At 44.7% G+C, this 16986-nt stretch overlaps 1 protein-coding gene across 3 annotated transcripts in view; it reads right to left on the reverse strand.

Moving 5' to 3' along the window:
• Positions 1-16986, reverse strand: part of FES (FES proto-oncogene, tyrosine kinase) — a 292890-nt gene that overhangs the window by 159853 nt on the left and 116051 nt on the right. For 2 of the 3 annotated variants that reach the window (XM_077471222.1, XM_077471221.1), the window contains exons 3-4: positions 10908-11081; positions 8830-8926 (exon numbers count right to left, since the gene is read on the reverse strand). In XM_077471222.1, coding sequence (XP_077327348.1) covers positions 8830-8926; positions 10908-11081 — 271 coding nt within the window. Of the gene's footprint in view, positions 1-8829; positions 8927-9375; positions 10195-10907; positions 11082-16986 lie in introns of those variants that run through there. The other variant, XM_077471223.1, reaches the window with a different exon arrangement.

Raw genomic sequence — 16986 nt, forward strand, 5'->3', positions numbered from 1 at the left:
AGGTAAATAGCGCACATGCACCCAGCCATCCACATGTGAAAACGTGATTCATCAGACCAGGCCACCTTCTTCCATTGCTCCGTGGTCCAGTTCTGATGCTCATGTGCCCATTGTTTTGGCCGTGGACACGGCTCAACATGAACACCAGAGGCGGCTCTCTAATTAGGCAAATTAGGCGGTCGCCTAAGGCCTCCCACTCCCAGGGGCCTCGCGGCCGACCTAATTTGCCTACCGTGTGTGGGAGTGAATGTCCCCTGGTCAGCGTCCTCAGAGCCTTTAATGCGGGGCAAAAGCCTACGGTACGCGCAACCAGGTTTTCCCCGGCCACTTGAGAACTGCCCGAGAGCTCAGGAGTCATGATCCCAAGTGGCTGCATGTAGTTCCCTCCTCTGGCTCCTCCCCTTCTTCCGCGCTCTGAGGATCTCCTTCTCCTACCATGTGCACTTGCAGACAGAGCTCTGATAATGCCCGCAGCGGCTGAGCAGCTCCCTGATCAAATCCGTAATGGAGCTGGCGCCTGCCGATCATCCAGGTCTCAAGGTACTGCACGACACTACCGGACACAAACGGCATCCCATGACCGGCGCCCAGAATATCACCGCTGCCGGCCACTGCGTCCTCACTCAGACACAGAGCAGTACACTGATGATATGTTTGCCGTTCAGCATATGATGCCACCTACTGACCCCTGTCATCATTATCCTGTTCCTGGGCCTGGCATCCTATCATCATACTTCTTATCATCCCCCCTGCACTCCTCTGCCAGCATTCCTACATCCATACCCCTTGTCATCTTCAGCCCTCTGCCAGGTTCCTTCCACCCCACCCCCTGTCATCTTCATTCCCTCTGCCAGCTTCCTACCACCCCGTCATCTTCATTTCTACTTTCTACATCCCCACCCCCTGTCATCTTCACCCCCATGTACCCCTTTGCCAGCTTCCTACCACCCCACCCCTGTCATCTTCATCCCCCCTGCACCCCTCTGCCAGCTTCCTGCCACCTCACCCCTGTCATCTTCATCACCCTTGCACCCCCCTGCCAGCTTCCAACCACCCCACTCCCTGTCATCTTTATCCCCTCTGCCAGCTTCCTACATCCCCGACCCCTATCATCTTCATCCCCCTGCACCCCTCTGCAAGGTTCCTACCACCCCGTCCCCCTGTCATCTTCATCCCCTCTGCCAGCTTCCTACATCCCCACCCCCTGTCATCTTCATCCACCCTGCACTCCTATGCAAGCTTCCGACCAGCCCACCCCTGTCATCTTCATCCCCCTTGCACCCCTCTGCCAGGTTCTTACCAACCCATGTCATCTTCATCCCCTCTGCACCCCACCGCCAGCTTCCTACTCCATCCCCTGTCATCTTCACCCCCTGTACCCCTCTGCCAGCTTCCTACCACTCCAACCCCTCATCTTCATCCCCTGTACCCCATCTTTGAAATCCTATCACTCACCCCCTGTCATCTTTATCCCCCTGCACCCCTCTGCCAGGTTCCTACTACCCAACCCCCTGTCATCTTCATCCCCTCTGTCAGCTTCCTACATCCCCGTGCCCTGTCATCTTCATCCCCTCTGCCAGCTTCCTACCACCCCACCCCCTGTCATCTTCATCCCCTCTGCCAGCTTCCTACCATCCCAGCCTCTGTCATCTTCATCCCCCCTGCACTCCTCTACCAGTTTCCTACCACCCCATCCCCTGTCATCTTCCTCCCCCTTGCACCCTTCTGCCAGGTTCCTACCACCCCCTGTCATCTTCATCCCCCCTGCGCCCCTCTGCCAGCTTCCTACCACTCCACCCTTGTCATGGTCACCCCCTTTACCCCTCTGCCAGCTTTATACCACTCCACCACCTCTCATCTTCATCCCCCTGTACCCGAACTCTGACACCCTATCACCCCACCCCCTATCATTTTCAACCTCCCCAGTACCCCTCTGCTAGCTTCCTTCCACCCCACCCCCTGTCATCTTCACCCCCCTGTACCCCTCTTCCAGCTTCCTACCACCCCACCTACTATAATCATCATCATCCCCACACCCTACTTCTGACATCCTACCACCCTGCCCCCTGTCATCAACATCCCCATCACCCCCCTGTACCCCACCTTTAGCATCCAACAATCTATCCCCATCATCCTCATCTTCATCCCCCCTGTTCCCCACTATAATTATCCTACCCCCTCTGCTGAAATCCTACCACCCCACCCCCTGTCATCATTACCCTGTACCCCACCTCTGGCATCTTACAACCCTGCCTCCTGTCATTATCATCCACATCCCTCTTGTACCCCACCTCTGGCATCCTATCATCCTACCCCCTATCATTATATGGGAGATATCTCAGCCTCTCACCCCAATGCTGCCACCATCAACCTAAACTGTATCCTGTATCCTGCCATCCAACCAACAGTACCCCAAAATTGCGTCACACACCACAATACTGCTCTGCCACCCAGTGAGCAGTAATGATGTGCTGTAACCCCTTTCAAACAATCAGTGATTATTAATAATATGCAATAACCTCTAGCAACCAGAGTGATAATGATAAGCCATAACCTATAGCAACCAATCAGTGAGCAGTAATGATGTGCAGTAACCTACAGCAACCAATGGATAAGCGGTAATTATGTGCAGTAACCTCTAGCAACCAATCAGTGAGCTTGAAGCAATTAGTGAGTGTGAACCAGATCTTTATGGTTACATTATTAACGTGTTTTTTTTTAAGTTAATACTCATCAGCTGCAGGCAATAGCAAGCTCTACCGCCATCCTAGCCTTCACCCAAAGCCAGAACCACATTGCAAGGCAGGAGTTGTAGTTCTCCACACCACACACTGGACTTGGTCCTCTAGTGCCTGCGCTCTGCAGAGACTACAACTCCCAGGATGCACTGCAGGGCACCCAAAGCGAATGCGTCAGCTCCTCCTGCTTGTAGTAGAGGACAGAGTAGTGTATAGAGGGATTATCTGTCTGAACTCTGTCTGTGGCTCTAGTGTTTTGTGGGTGCTGCAGCAATGTGGCGTTATCGTGTTGTATCATGTCTGTGGCCTCTCACCATCTCTTGCATCATGTCTGCAGCCTCTGACCATATCTTGTGTCATGTCTGCGGCCTCTGACCATCTCTTGTGTCATGTCTGCGGCCTCTGACCATCTCTTGTGTCATGTCTGCGGCCTCTGACCATCTCTTGTGTCATGTCTGCGGCCTCTGACCATCTCTTGTGTCATGTCTGCGGCCTCTGACCATCTCTTGTGTCATGTCTGCGGCCTCTGACCATCTCTTGTGTCATGTCTGCGGCCTCTGACCATCTCTTGTGTCATGTCTGCGGCCTCTGACCATCTCTTGTGTCATGTCTGCGGCCTCTGACCATCTCTTGTGTCATGTCTGCGGCCTCTGACCATCTCTTGTGTCATGTCTGCGGCCTCTGACCATCTCTTGTGTCATGTCTGCGGCCACTGACCATCTCTTGTATCATGTCTGTGGCCTCTGACCATCTCTTGTGTCATGTCTGCGGCCACTGACCATCTCTTGTATCATGTCTGCGGCCTCTGACCATCTCTTGTGTCATGTCTGCGGCCTCTGACCATCTCTTGTGTCATGTCTGCGGCCTCTGACCATCTCTTGTGTCATGTCTGTGGCCTCTGACCATCTCTTGTATCATGTCTGTGGCCTCTGATTATCTCATGTATCATGTCTGCCGTCTCTGACCATCTCTTTTATCATGTTTACGGTCTTTTCTGCAGCAATTTCTATTGCTCAAATATTTTTTTCAGTTATGGGAGTGAGTGGGGCCTCATGTCTAAGGTTTGCCTAAGGCCTCACAAAGCCTAGAGCCGCCTCTGATGAACACCCTGACTGGTCTGTGGCTAAACAGCTCCATACACTACAAACTGGGATGCTCATTTTTCTGCTTTCAACACATCAACTTAAGGGACAACACGTTGACTTGCTGCAAAATATATCCCACTGACTTGCAGATGCCATTGTAATGAGGTAATCAAAATGATTCACTTAACCTGTTAATGTTCATATAGTTATGGATGATCGGTGTATATTTGGATGAATGATTTATGAATTTAAAACACGACTATTTGCTGACAAACTGCCAATCCTTCATAACAGAAGATGACAGAAGCTCTGCTTGACTAGCACTTTGTAGTGTCACTTTTGAAGTAAAAAAATCTGTATTTTTTGCTAGAAAATTACATAGAACCCCCAAACGTTATATATATATTTTTAGCAGAGACCTTAGAGAGTAAAATGGCGAAAAACCCCCACAATACATAACGCAAGTTTTTGGTAAAATATAAAATGTTATGCTGAGTAAATAAATGCCAAACATGTAACACTTTAAAATTGTGCACGCTCGTGGAATGGCGACAAACTAAGATACTTAAAAATCTTGATAGGCAACACTTTAAAATTGCTTACAGGTTACCTGTTTAGAGTTAGGCTGGGTTCACACCATTGCGAATTGGATGCGGTTTCCCCGCATCCAATTCGCAATAGCAGGAGATTTTGACTGGCTCTCTATAGAGCTGCTTCACATATCTCCGCTGCGGCTCCTGTGCGAATTTGCACAGGAGCCCTGTGCGTCTTTTGGTCAGTTTCAGGTCTGATTTCAGCCCAAAATTTGGGCTGAAATCAGACCTGAAACGGTGAACGGAGGTGCACAGGACCCCTGCTGAGCGCCATTGAACCCAGCCTTACAGAGGAGGTCCAGTGCTATAATTATTGCTCTCACTCTGACGATACCTCACATGTGTGGTGAAAGGACCGTTTACATAAGTGTGCGTGACTCACATAAGCGTTTGCTTCTGCAATGGGGCACTTTCATTTTTTTTTCTTATTTTTTTTTTAACACTGTACCTTAAAAAAAAAAAATGAAACATTGAAAAAAAGAAAAAAAAATAGTTTACTTCCCTCCTAGACCGGAAGTGACGTCATGACATTGCCCCAGTTCTTCTAGATCATAGAGGTGATCAGAGACGATCTGGTCTCTCTTCACCTCTGTGGCCAGCAGTGTAAACCGTTGGATTGTTTCCCGGGCTTGCCGGTGAGAACGGTAAGCCAGAGAAACATCAGTGAGCAGCTAATCAGCCACTCAGATTGCTTTTATGAGAAAGAGAATCACCGGGTGAAAAAAATAAAAAATGCTTAGCAGGAACAAAAGATCTCCCTCTTCTCCCCGTCAGAATGGTGATCTGCCTTGTTTGCAGATCGTCATTCTGCCTCTTCCGGGAACGATCATGGGTGGCCGGTGGACCCACTGATTGGCATCCCTGTGTCCAGTCAGTGCGTGACCGCAACTACGGCAGCGTGTGCGCCCCCCCAGTGGCTATTGCATGAAATGACATACAGGTACAGGATTCCACACAATAGAGCCGACCTGCCACAGTAAATATGCGGTAGGTGGTCGGCAAGTGGTTAAAGAGTTACTAAGCTCACAACAGTAAAATTAGTCTGTTTATGCAGTAAAGCATGCTTGTTTTACTCACTATGGAAGCTAAGGGGTTAATTCTCTGCAAAAAGGCTGTCTGATCCTCCCCTTCTTCCACTGTCCCCAATACATCTCCTGATAGAATAGAGCCTTGGGTGCACTCTGCACAGGCTCAGTTTGGTGTGAAGTACTAGAGGGTGTTTTTTTTTTGGGGGGGGGGAGGGTCCATGTGATTGGCACAGGGCCAATCAGCACTGTCCACACAGAGGGTCAGGGGTCATGCAGCCTCATAGGACAGTCAGAAATCTCCTCCTACAAGATTTAACCAGTGCTCGACCAGACGCTGATAGAAACCACAAGACTGCTATATACTGCTGATGGGAAAAGGTATTTAGCAGTTTATACTGTGTACTGTGGGAGACCAGATATAGTGAATGCAGGGTCCTGGGCTTAGTAACACTTTAAGGTAAAATACTTACCCGAGTCTTGTATCAACCCAGCACTGTGCCCATCTGCAGGTCTTCTCTCCTCACTTTCAAAAGCTTGGGTGAGAGCAGTGGGAGAGATTGGCTCCTGTTGCTGTCAGTAAAATCCTGTAAGTGGAGAATGGGAGGGAGGGCCTGAACTGCGCCACGTGTGTCTATGGTTGCATGTGGTGCAGCTCGGAAGCCAGCCTGAACGTGTGCCACCAGCCACCATAGGAAGTGGCCTCCTTTGCTGGCACACAGAGAAAAAGGAGGATCTAGTGGTGGACCCCAGAAGAGGAAGTTCGGGGCCACTCTGTGCAATACTCTTGCACAGAGTTGGGAAATATAGCATATATATATATACGGTGCCAAGGCAGATTTCCTGCGCAGGATCATGTACCTGATCCTAAACTTCTGGGTGTGGGGCACGCATACGTGCCACCGGCGACCCACTCCTGCTGGGATTAGACACAGCGGGTACTGCAGACTTGATGTCCACCGGCACCCGCCGATCATTAGGCAGTGAGCCAGAATGGTGATCTGCCTATGTAAATGTCAGTAGGCAGGGCAGGAACATGGATCAATGCCTTCCCCTAGTAAAAGCACCTCCCCAACAGTGAGAAAACCCATGATTAGGCACACAGTTAACCATTTGATTGCCAATGTTAACCCTTTCCCAGCCAGTGTGATTAGTACAGTGACAGTGCATATTTTTAGCATTGATCACTGTATTAGTGTCACTGGTCCCCAAAAAGAGTCAAAAGTGCCAGTAAGTGTCCAATTTGTCCGCCGCAATACCGCAATCCCACTAAAAGTCACTGATCGCCGCCATTACTAGTAAACACATAAAAATAAATAGAAATTCCATAAATATATCCCATAGTTTGTAGATGCTATAACTTTTGCGCAAACCAATATTGGGATTTTTTTTGCCAAAAACATGTAGCAGGATATATATTGGCCTAAATTGATGAAAACATTTGATTTTTTTTTTACATTTTTCTATTGGATTTTATTTTTATGTGTTTATAGCACAAAAAATAAAAACCGCAGAAGTGATCAAATACCACTGACAGAAAGCTCTATTTGTGTTAAAAAAAGGACATACATTTTATTTGGGTACAGCTTCTCACGCCCACGCAATTGTCAGGTAAAATAACGCAGTGCTGTATCGCAAAAAAAAAGGCCTGGTCATGCGGGGGGTAAATCTTCCAGAGTTCAAGTGGTTAAATAAAATGACAAACACTTTGGCAGGTAAGCCAGTTTGAATACAGTACGTGAGTTTCAACCATGTATTTATCTACTGGCCTGGATTTCAACACTAATAATTAAGTAAGAAATGCTTGTGACATTATGTTCTATAGCATATGAAAGCTATATAAAACCTGGTATAAAAATATGTCATATGGAGATTACCGCACAGGATATGAGAACTGTGAGAAGGCAATAAAGGAAAATCACAGGTTAGGAGAGTTCAAATGGAATATGGCGAGGAAGCTAAAGAAAAAATATGAAAGAATTCTACAGTTTTGGGCATCTGCACATAATGGAAGACATAAAAGTAGTATGAGAGATCAAAGAAAAAAATGGATTTGGAAGGATCCACCGAATTATATAATATAAATATTCCAAGCTGTCACTTTTGGTGTCCATGACAAGGTCCCCTGTACTGTACACTTTGAAATGTTTTTGTTGTTTTAAAGGGGAAACACCTAACGCTTTCAATTGACATTGACTATTTTTACTCCTTGCTGTTAGCCGTAGTAAATATATATATATATATATATATATATATATATATATATATATATATATATATATAGGATGGTATCATTTATTTACACTTTTTTTTTTTTACATTTCTTGAGTTGCTTCCTGGTTTCTTGCCTAGGCCAAAACGATATGATACATGCCATGAGTCCACATGGACATTCTTTTTTCTCTTTCATGTGGAGGAGGGGTTTTCTCAGGTTAAGCACGCCCTCCTGTCTGCATGATTGATCTAAGGGCAGATGGATTCCAGGAAGTAAATGCTACATGAATCACCTGCCCTTACTAAAGATGGCTCCAGCTAGAAATAAAAGTGGGGTGTTTTTAAAAATGAATTCTCAAGAAAATAAAGCAGTTTGTTTTAAAATCTTAAAAATATTTATATATAAAATATTAAAAATGAATTATATAGCATTTTTAGTTTGTGGTGCTCAGATACAGTTTAATTTCACTTCACTGTAACTAGGTATTGGTGCAGTTATATTTGGTGTTGTCTGTTTGCCTTGTAATGGTGGCCTCACGTGCTGTGGCTGAAGTTTGTAATGACATGGCTGATTCATTTCCCTATGTCCATGTATTCATTTACCTAGCTTGTCCATGTTTGCTATAGGGACAGGCAACTTCTTGTTTAGGGTCATACAGCATCCAATACAAGCCTTCCATTTCTTCTATGTTGTGTCACAAATGTGGGAGTGCTAATGCGATGAAGGACTGCATGGTTATCTGTCTGTTAATTGTTCTGCCTGTTTGTGTTTGTGTCAGACGTAATTACTCTTTAGCTCTCACCTGCAGAGAACTAGACTGAAGACCCAGGATTGTGGGCTATATCGTTTTTTTCACAGGAAGCATCAGTTCTTAGACTACAGACAGGGCTCATGTATCATCTTTTGCAATGCCATGCCGCATGCCTTACGTCTAAACGCAAACAGAAACTATGGACACTGGAATGTGAAAGTTTACTCTACTATAGCCTGTGTACGGGGCAACAAATGACACCATGAAACTACATGATCAATACACATATGTAGGTGAAAAACTCAAGGTGCAGGTGGAAAGATTTATAACGTCTTTAAATAAGTCAATCATAAATGTGCTACTAGGAGAAAATTCTTAAATAAGAAACTTAAACATAAAAGCCCAAAATGCAATCTACTCACCTTTACTTGCATCCAGGTACTTTCTTTTGGCTTGTAACGTATCTTTAACTTTAGTGCGGTATTGAGCCCTCAGATTTTCTATCTCCTGTTGTGTTGTCTAATGTATAACAATAAAACAAGTTTTTACATATAGACAGAAAATATGTCTACCTAAGTACCTAAATCCATAAGCCAAAGTCAGAGAACATGCATAAGTAAAATTACTGACACACTGTAAAAATAACATAAAAATATATGGAATTATGAAAACTGTGTAAATAAATGTGGAATAAACGTCTGGAAAGATGAATGTGATTGAACAAGTCACAAAGACTGACTGAGTCTATAAGATATAAAGTGCTTAACTGCAATAAATAAAAAGTGAAATAAACAGTCCATATAGTGCCAACCAGAACTAAAGTGCTTCAAAAGTGCAAAAATGGTGTCAACCAACAGTAGTTCAATAATATCCGAGTGATTGACTGTGCTCTTGCCGACAAAGATTCCCACTGCCAAACGTTGATCACAGTTCCGCTGGTGCGCTCACAGTGCTCTCAGTGCTCTTACCTCATGGGCATTATAGAGTGCCTTGGATAAATGCCTTAGCCGTCTATGGGGGCCCTTGGATCCATATGTACAGATGTACCAAATGCAGAGGTGAGCATCCACTAAGAATACTGAGTGGGTGCTTGCGTAGATTGGCAGTATCCACATGTAAAGATGAATGAAACTCCAATAGTGTATTACCCAAATAACAGATTCATTTATTAAACTTTAAAAATGGCTGCTTACATTGTATATACAATAAACTGGCCAGACAAATGGTACATTATCGTTCACCGCCACCACCTCTGTTACTTTTGGTATTACAATGCTTACTTCCGATCGGTCGTAACGACTTCCGGTTCACGGTGATTACTTCCAGTTGCGTGCTTGCGTCCTACGCGTTACATCACGTACCTTGTGACTTCCTCAGGGAAACTGGAAGTTCCTGTGCTGGTCAGGCTCTCCACCTAGGTGGACATGGTGAGGTCCCTCTTTAGCAAAGAGGAGGTGCAGCATCTCCCCATTCTGCCTAATGACTGGAGACTGATCGTCTGCTCCCTGTCATCGGGAGCAGCGATCAGTGTCACGTCACACACAGTCCATCCCCCTAACAGTTAGAAACACTCCCCTAGGACACACTTAACCCCTCCCTGTCCCCTAGTGGTTAACCTCTTCACTGCCAGTGACATTTTTACATTAATAAATGCAATTTTATAGCACTTATCGCTGTATTAATGCCAATTGTCCCAAAAATTTGTCAAAATTGTCCAACGTGTCCGCCATAATGTCGCAGTCATGATAAAATTCACTGATCGCCGTAAAAAAAAAATATTTTTTAATAAAAATGCCATAAAACTATGCCCTATTTTGTAGACACTATAACTTTTGCGCAAACCAATCAATACACGATTATTGCGATTTTTTTTTTTAACAAAAATATGTAGAAGAATACATATCGGCCTAAACTGAGAAAAATATGTTTTTTTATATATTTTGGGGATATTTATTATAGCAAAAAGTTAAAAATAATGAGTTTTTTTCAAAATTGTCACTCTTTTTTTTGTTTATAGCGCAAAAAATAAAAACTGCAGAGGTGATCAAATACTACCAAAAGAACGCTCTATATTTGTGGGAAAAAAAGGATGTAAATTTTGTTTGGGAGCCACGTCGTACGACTGCGCAATTGTCAGTTAAAGCGACGCAGTGCTGAATCGCAATAAGTGCTCTGGTCAGGAAGGGGATAAATCCTTCCGGGGCTGAAGTGGTTAAAGACTATAATAGCAAAAGTGTGAATAATTAAAGACTCGCTCTCATATATTAATGAACACATACAGTAAGTGAGTTCCATTTTTGTTTTTTTGTCATAGGTGCCTGGATTTCAGCTTGAAGACTGATGGAATGCAGTTTGTTATTTTCTAGATGGGAACGGAGATGGTGCCAGCATAATACGCCTCGTACCACACTTCTAATCATTCAGTGGAAAGTCAAGCCTGCCATAAAACAATAATAATGACTGCAGTGAATCAACTTTCCAAGCACATGAAATTCATCACCTTCACATAATCCTGGTTGAGAAGTTGCCACTGTTCTGTATATGACTTTTTCAGCTGCTGTTTTTCCCGAATGAGGTCAGAGAGCTTCTTCAAGGGTCCGGAATTCAAAGTGTCTGAATGATTCCGTAACATGTGACTCAGGTTGTCTGTCTGAGTGACCATCGTGGACCAGGTCTAGGAAAGAGGAAAAAAAAAGAGGAAAAGCTGAGAAAATGAAGAAATGGAACTGAATGTATCATTAGCAATGTGGGTTCATTATATATCTGGAAGTCAGATAAAGGGAAGTTCCAAACAGGAATAAAATTGCCAGCAAATAGGTACAATATTAGGTAATGTCTATATTTTGTCAATGAGCTACCGTAAATACACAAATTGATACCTATAGTAACTACATAATAACTGCCATATTATGCAGCCATATGAGTGAATTACTGTAATATGAAAGAGGAGCTCCAGGCTCCCTCCCCCAAAAAAATAAAAATAAAAGTCAGCAGCTACAAATACTCTAGCTGCTGACTGTTTAATATAAGGACACTTACCTGTCCAGGGGATCCAGGGATGTCCTCACCCAAGCCAATTCTTCAATTGGCTTTGGGTGCAGGTGCTGGCAACTCAATTAAGGGAAACAGGCCTTCTACTGCTCATGAGAGCCTTGTGAATGGTCCCGTAGTCTTCTGGGACCTGTGATGTGTCCCAGAAGACTACGGTGTAAGGAGGGGGGAAGGAGGGGGAAGAAGGGGGGGGTCAAATTTCCGGCTCAGATCAGTGCAAAACCAGGTACCCACTCCTCCCTCCCCTCCAAAAAGTGCCAAACGTGGCAGCGGAGGGAGGAAGGATGCAAGCAAGTGGAACTTCCCCTTGTGCTTGAAGTTCTGCTTTAAATGCCAGATTTTGTTATTAATATCATTATATATATATATATATATATATATATATGTCATATTATATGTCTGGCTGTAGTACTCGCCTTCAATCCAGAGCTGCCCCCTGCAGTACCTTTTGTTCACTCTTCAGTATTCTGGGTTGAATGGTACCCAGTGTCTTTGGAGAAGAATTACGGGTATGGATATATTCTACACAGCTATATTAGTCCAGCTTGGACCAATGTAACTATACATATACCATACCTGGCCAATGCCCCTGGAAGCTGGAAATCACTGAAGAAGACAATTACGTTCTCCACTTGCTTGCAGGTCCTGTGCCCAGTGGCTGCCTTGCTGCATTGTAAACACAGGAGGTGTCTGAATGAATGTAAAGTGTTCTCTTAATGGACGAGGTGGAAAGGCAGGGCGGTGATGTCTTGTGCCGAGTGGAACACCTCCCAAATGGAGTTAACTGGAGTAGTGGTGTCTACTCCAGTGATTTCCAGCTTCCAGGGGCATTGTTATTTATATGGTATTTATATAGTTATATGAGTCCAATATTTATATTATTTAAATGCAAAATTGATGCTATAAAATTGCTATAAAATGCTATAAAAATGCAAATATTTAATGTTCTTATCCAGAATCTACCCATTACACCTTTTTAAATAACTTATTTAAAGTGGTTGTATATCCGCACAAAAACATTTTTTTGTTTTTAAAAAACCTGTAAGGCAAAAGGCATGCACACAGGAGACTTCTTTCCGGCAAGGTCCCGCAGCGTCTGCCGGACCTTCACAGCACATGCAAAGTGAATATCTCATATACCGTACAAGTTTAGGAGATATTCATTTTACCTACAGGTAAGCCTTATTATAGGCTGACCTGTAGGTAAAAATATAAAAAAGGGTATACAACCACTTTAACAACTTATGCATATAACATAATACTTCATTTGTGCAGGTAAAAAAAACCTTAGAGGGTTCCTAAGAGAGATAGGAATATTAAAAAAGCCTTTCCAAAATATGATTTTCCTTCTTTTTCTCCAGATTTATATTTCTCATGGAATTTCGACAGATTGCAAATCTTTAATGTTATTCAGAAAACATTTTCGCATTCAGTTTCCCCCATCTGTCCTGTCTTTCTCTTAAAAAAAAAAAAACACATGTAGGTAAAAAAAAAAAAAAAAAAAAAAAAAATGTGAGAAGTCACTAGACCTTCCTCTACTATAATAACTACTTGACCTCTGGATGGTTTTGCCTCTTTCATGACCAGGGCTATTTTGCTATTCAGCACTGTGCTACTTTTTTTTTTTGTAGCGCCAGGCTCCTGAAGAGCACATGCTATGTTTTTCAAAGTTGAAACTTTACCCAAACTACAGTTTGGTTTGGGTCTATTTGTCTAAATTTGACTTCTGTGTCATTCTGACTGGACTGTGAGATGTTCAGCCTGGCCACAGGGGGCACTGTCTCTGGTGGCAGGTGTGGAACTATGATCTGGTCAGGCGCTTAAGTTACTCTCTCAGAGTCAGGTCAGTGGGAGTGGCCCTCTCGCTGTGCCCTCTGGGAGAGATTATTTAAGATGCAGACGTCACGTGGTTCGGTCCAGTATGAAGTGCTGATTACTTGGTCCTCCTGACCAGCCTCCAGGAAGGCTATGTCCTGGGGTGCGGTTCCACCCGACTTTGATGCCTCGGGGCTGGCTAGCCCAAGGCATGGAAACTAGAGGAGGATTCTGAGGTGGAAGAGTGCCGTCTCCAGTCCGGGAGAGACCCAATGAACTTCGAGCATTCGAGGGGAGGACTCTTAAGAAAACCAAACTCACACGTGGTGTTCTTCTAAACAAGAGCCTGGAAGGGCTGAAGTAACCGAGAGAATCCGGTCTTGTGGATATCGCCAAGTGGGCTGAAAGATCCAGGTATACTACAAGTGTTCTACAGCTTAGTTTCCTACGTGTTCTGCAACAACATCAGTGACAAAGACTTTGTTCCTGAGTAAGCACCTTGTTGGCTGCTAGGCCTTGTGAGAGAGGGACTGTCCAACCTGAGTGTTCATCCAGCTGCGAATGGCTATTCTCTGGATGCAGTCAAAGTAAGCAAGTTCCTTAACGTTTATAGACTTTGACATTGAGAGTATCTGAATTCCTTCCCAACCCTCTGATCCCAAGTTAAAAGACTGTTCAATGGTTGAAGTTTGCAAATAAAATCCATTCAATCGGATCTATTCTCAGTCTCAAGTTACTGGGTCACCTACCACGGGACATCCCCTAGATGTGCAACAAGGAGAAGCGGAAGGTAATGGTAAGCCCAAAAATAACCAGCAGCTCCTTCGGGAGTTAGTGCTACATTTAGATCAGAAAAATATTTATTAGAAAGCACACCGTTTGGCAATCCAGGACATGTCAGTACAGAATAGATTGTTTAACATAAAAAACCCATAGCGATACTTTCGTACACATAGTGGAATATAGATATACATGCCAACATACACTCCAGTGTATTATCTGCAACGAACACGAGTCATATATTTATTGCCTATTCGGAAACACAAACAATCTCTAGTATACAAGTTCTCCTGGGCTGAGACCAGGGATATCCAACCACAGTCCCCACAATTTTTGCAATTTACCGGGGCAGCCCATTTGTAGGTAAATATGGCTTTCTAAAAGTAAAAAAATACAGATGATATTCAAGACTTATGCATAGGAGGATCAGGAGATTAGCCTTCAAGTGTGAAAGTGGGCCTTTCCTAAAGCTATCTTAGGGTATTCCTCCTCAACAACCTCCTCAAGTATATTTAAGAGACAGCATTTAGGATCCAGCGGAATATTTACCCTGAAAACCGCATTTAATGTATCCAGTACCTGTCTCCAACAGACATGTGCACACTGAAATATTTCAGTTTCGGAATTTTGTTTTCCTCCGAAAAATAAATGTATTTAGTTACTCCCGAAACAGGACTATAGTTCTATATTGTACTTACTGGCCAGTGACTCAGACAGGAATGGAGATTCATGGTTAGGCCATTTTTCTGTATTGTACATTTGTTTGCTGTATATGGTATAGTTGTTTGTAGCTACTTATGTTGGGATTGTATTCACTGCTTTGGCTAAGACTGGCGCATGAGCACTTCGCTCTTCAGGCTGGACTGCACTGTAAACCAGGCGCTGTGTTGTAACGCAGTGGCTGATGTCATCATACCATAAAGTTACGGGTAAGTTCGTGTCACTCGGGTCCAGGTACAGGGTGGGTCATCAATGGAGCAGGGCTGGAGGACCCAAACAATCTACTGCTCTGGATGTAGCGTTACACAGTGCGAACACATTTGCCAGACATTCTGATGTATCTGAACATCCTTATACTAGCATTATCTCATCTATAAAAATAAAATAAAATAGCCGTATGCTGCAGCTACTCAGCAAAACACATGACCCCAAATGCCGCTCTGAGTCAGCATTCTGATAGTGGAACAAATTGTGTAAGTTGTCATTGAATACCGTATATACTCGAGTATAGGCCGACCCGAATATAAGCCGAGGCCCCCAATTTACCCCCAAAAAAACTGGCAAACTTATTGACTCGTGTATAAGCCGAGGGTAAGACATGCCTGTCCATCCCTGTGTGTGTGTCCGTCCATCCCTGTGTGTCCGTCCATCCCTGTGTGTCCGTCCATCCCTGTGTGTCCGTCCATCCATCCCTGTGTGTGTGTGTGTGTCCATCCATCCATCCATCCCTGTGTGTGTGTGTGTCTCCATCCATCCATCCATCCATCCCTGTGTGTGTGTGTCTCCATCCATCCATCCATCCATCCCTGTGTGTGTGTGTCTCCATCCATCCATCCATCCCTGTGTGTGTGTGTCTCCATCCATCCATCCATCCATCCCTGTGTGTGTGTGTGTCTCCATCCATCCATCCATCCCTGTGTGTGTGTGTATCCATCCGTGTGTGTGTGTGTGTGTGTGTGTGTGTGTCCAGCCTACCTGTGTCCCGAGCCTTTGTCCCGAGCCTCCGTCCCGTGCCGAGCCTCCTTGCCTCCGTGCCTCGCCGCCGTGCCTTGCCTCCGTCCCGTCCCGTCCCGTCCCGTGCCGTGCCTTGCCTTGCCTCCGTCCCGTGCCCTCTTCGTCGGCGCCTCGGCGGCCATTGTAAAATTCAAAAGCTGCGCCGCCGCCTTCGCCTGTGATAGGCGGAACACTGAATTTCCCAGCAGCCTGTGTTCCGCCTATCACGTACATCGTATCATCCTCGTCCGTAGTACGAGGATGATACGATGTCCGTGATAGGCGGAACACAGGCTGCTGGGAAATTCAGTGTTCCGCCTATCACAGGCGAAGGCGGAGCCGGAGGCGCGGCTTTTGAACTATAGAATGGCCGCTGTCTGTCTGCTCGACACGCTGATCGAGCGGGCAGACAGCGATGACTCGAGTATAAGCCGAGGGGGGCACTTTCAGCCTCAAAAAAGAGGCTGAAAATCTCGGCTTATACTCGAGTATATACGGTAGTTTGCTTTCTCTGACTTCATTATTGTGAGTAAAATGTTGGTCATGTAAAGAAATGTGGGCTGGTGTGTTCTATAAGCCAAAACTAATTGTTAGCCACAGTCCAGCCCTGGTTAGATCATTCCCGTTGCTGGCTCAATTCCTAACCATAAATCAGATCAACATAATTCCTCCTCCTGGTCTTCACCACAACATTGTTCAATAAAAACAAGCTAGAATACAGTCACATGCCAACTTCAGTTTCAAGGTTCCTTCTGCAAAAACCAAGCCTTTCTCTTTTCATGCTTTAGGCTGGGTTCACACCATTGCAAATTGGATGTGGGGGTTCCCTGCATCCAATGTACAATAGCAGGAGATCTTGACCGGCTTTCTTTGGAGCTGGTTCACATATTTCCATAGCGGGTCCGGTGAGATTTGCACAAAAACACTTTTGGTCCATTTTAGGTCCGAATTTAGCCGGGCTGAAATTGGATCTGAAACGGTGAACCAGGATGCCATAGCTCCCAACTGTCCCTGATTTGGAGCAATGTCCCTCTGTCCCTCATTCCTCTTCATTTGTCCCTCATTTTGGTCTGATCTATATAGTTGTATATAAAATGCACTTTTTATCTATCAAAAAGTGTTTCCCAGAGCTAAACCTTTCATCTGATTTCTAAATTGCTGCATTTGTAAATCCCAAAAGCCAATATAAAGGAATAGTAATGGTAAAAAAGAACTTGTGT

Source organism: Lithobates pipiens, unplaced genomic scaffold (assembly GCF_037356315.1).
Source record: "Lithobates pipiens isolate NorthernLeopardFrog02 unplaced genomic scaffold, aLitPip1_a1.2 Scaffold_8, whole genome shotgun sequence".
Taxonomy (NCBI): domain Eukaryota; kingdom Metazoa; phylum Chordata; class Amphibia; order Anura; family Ranidae; genus Lithobates; species Lithobates pipiens.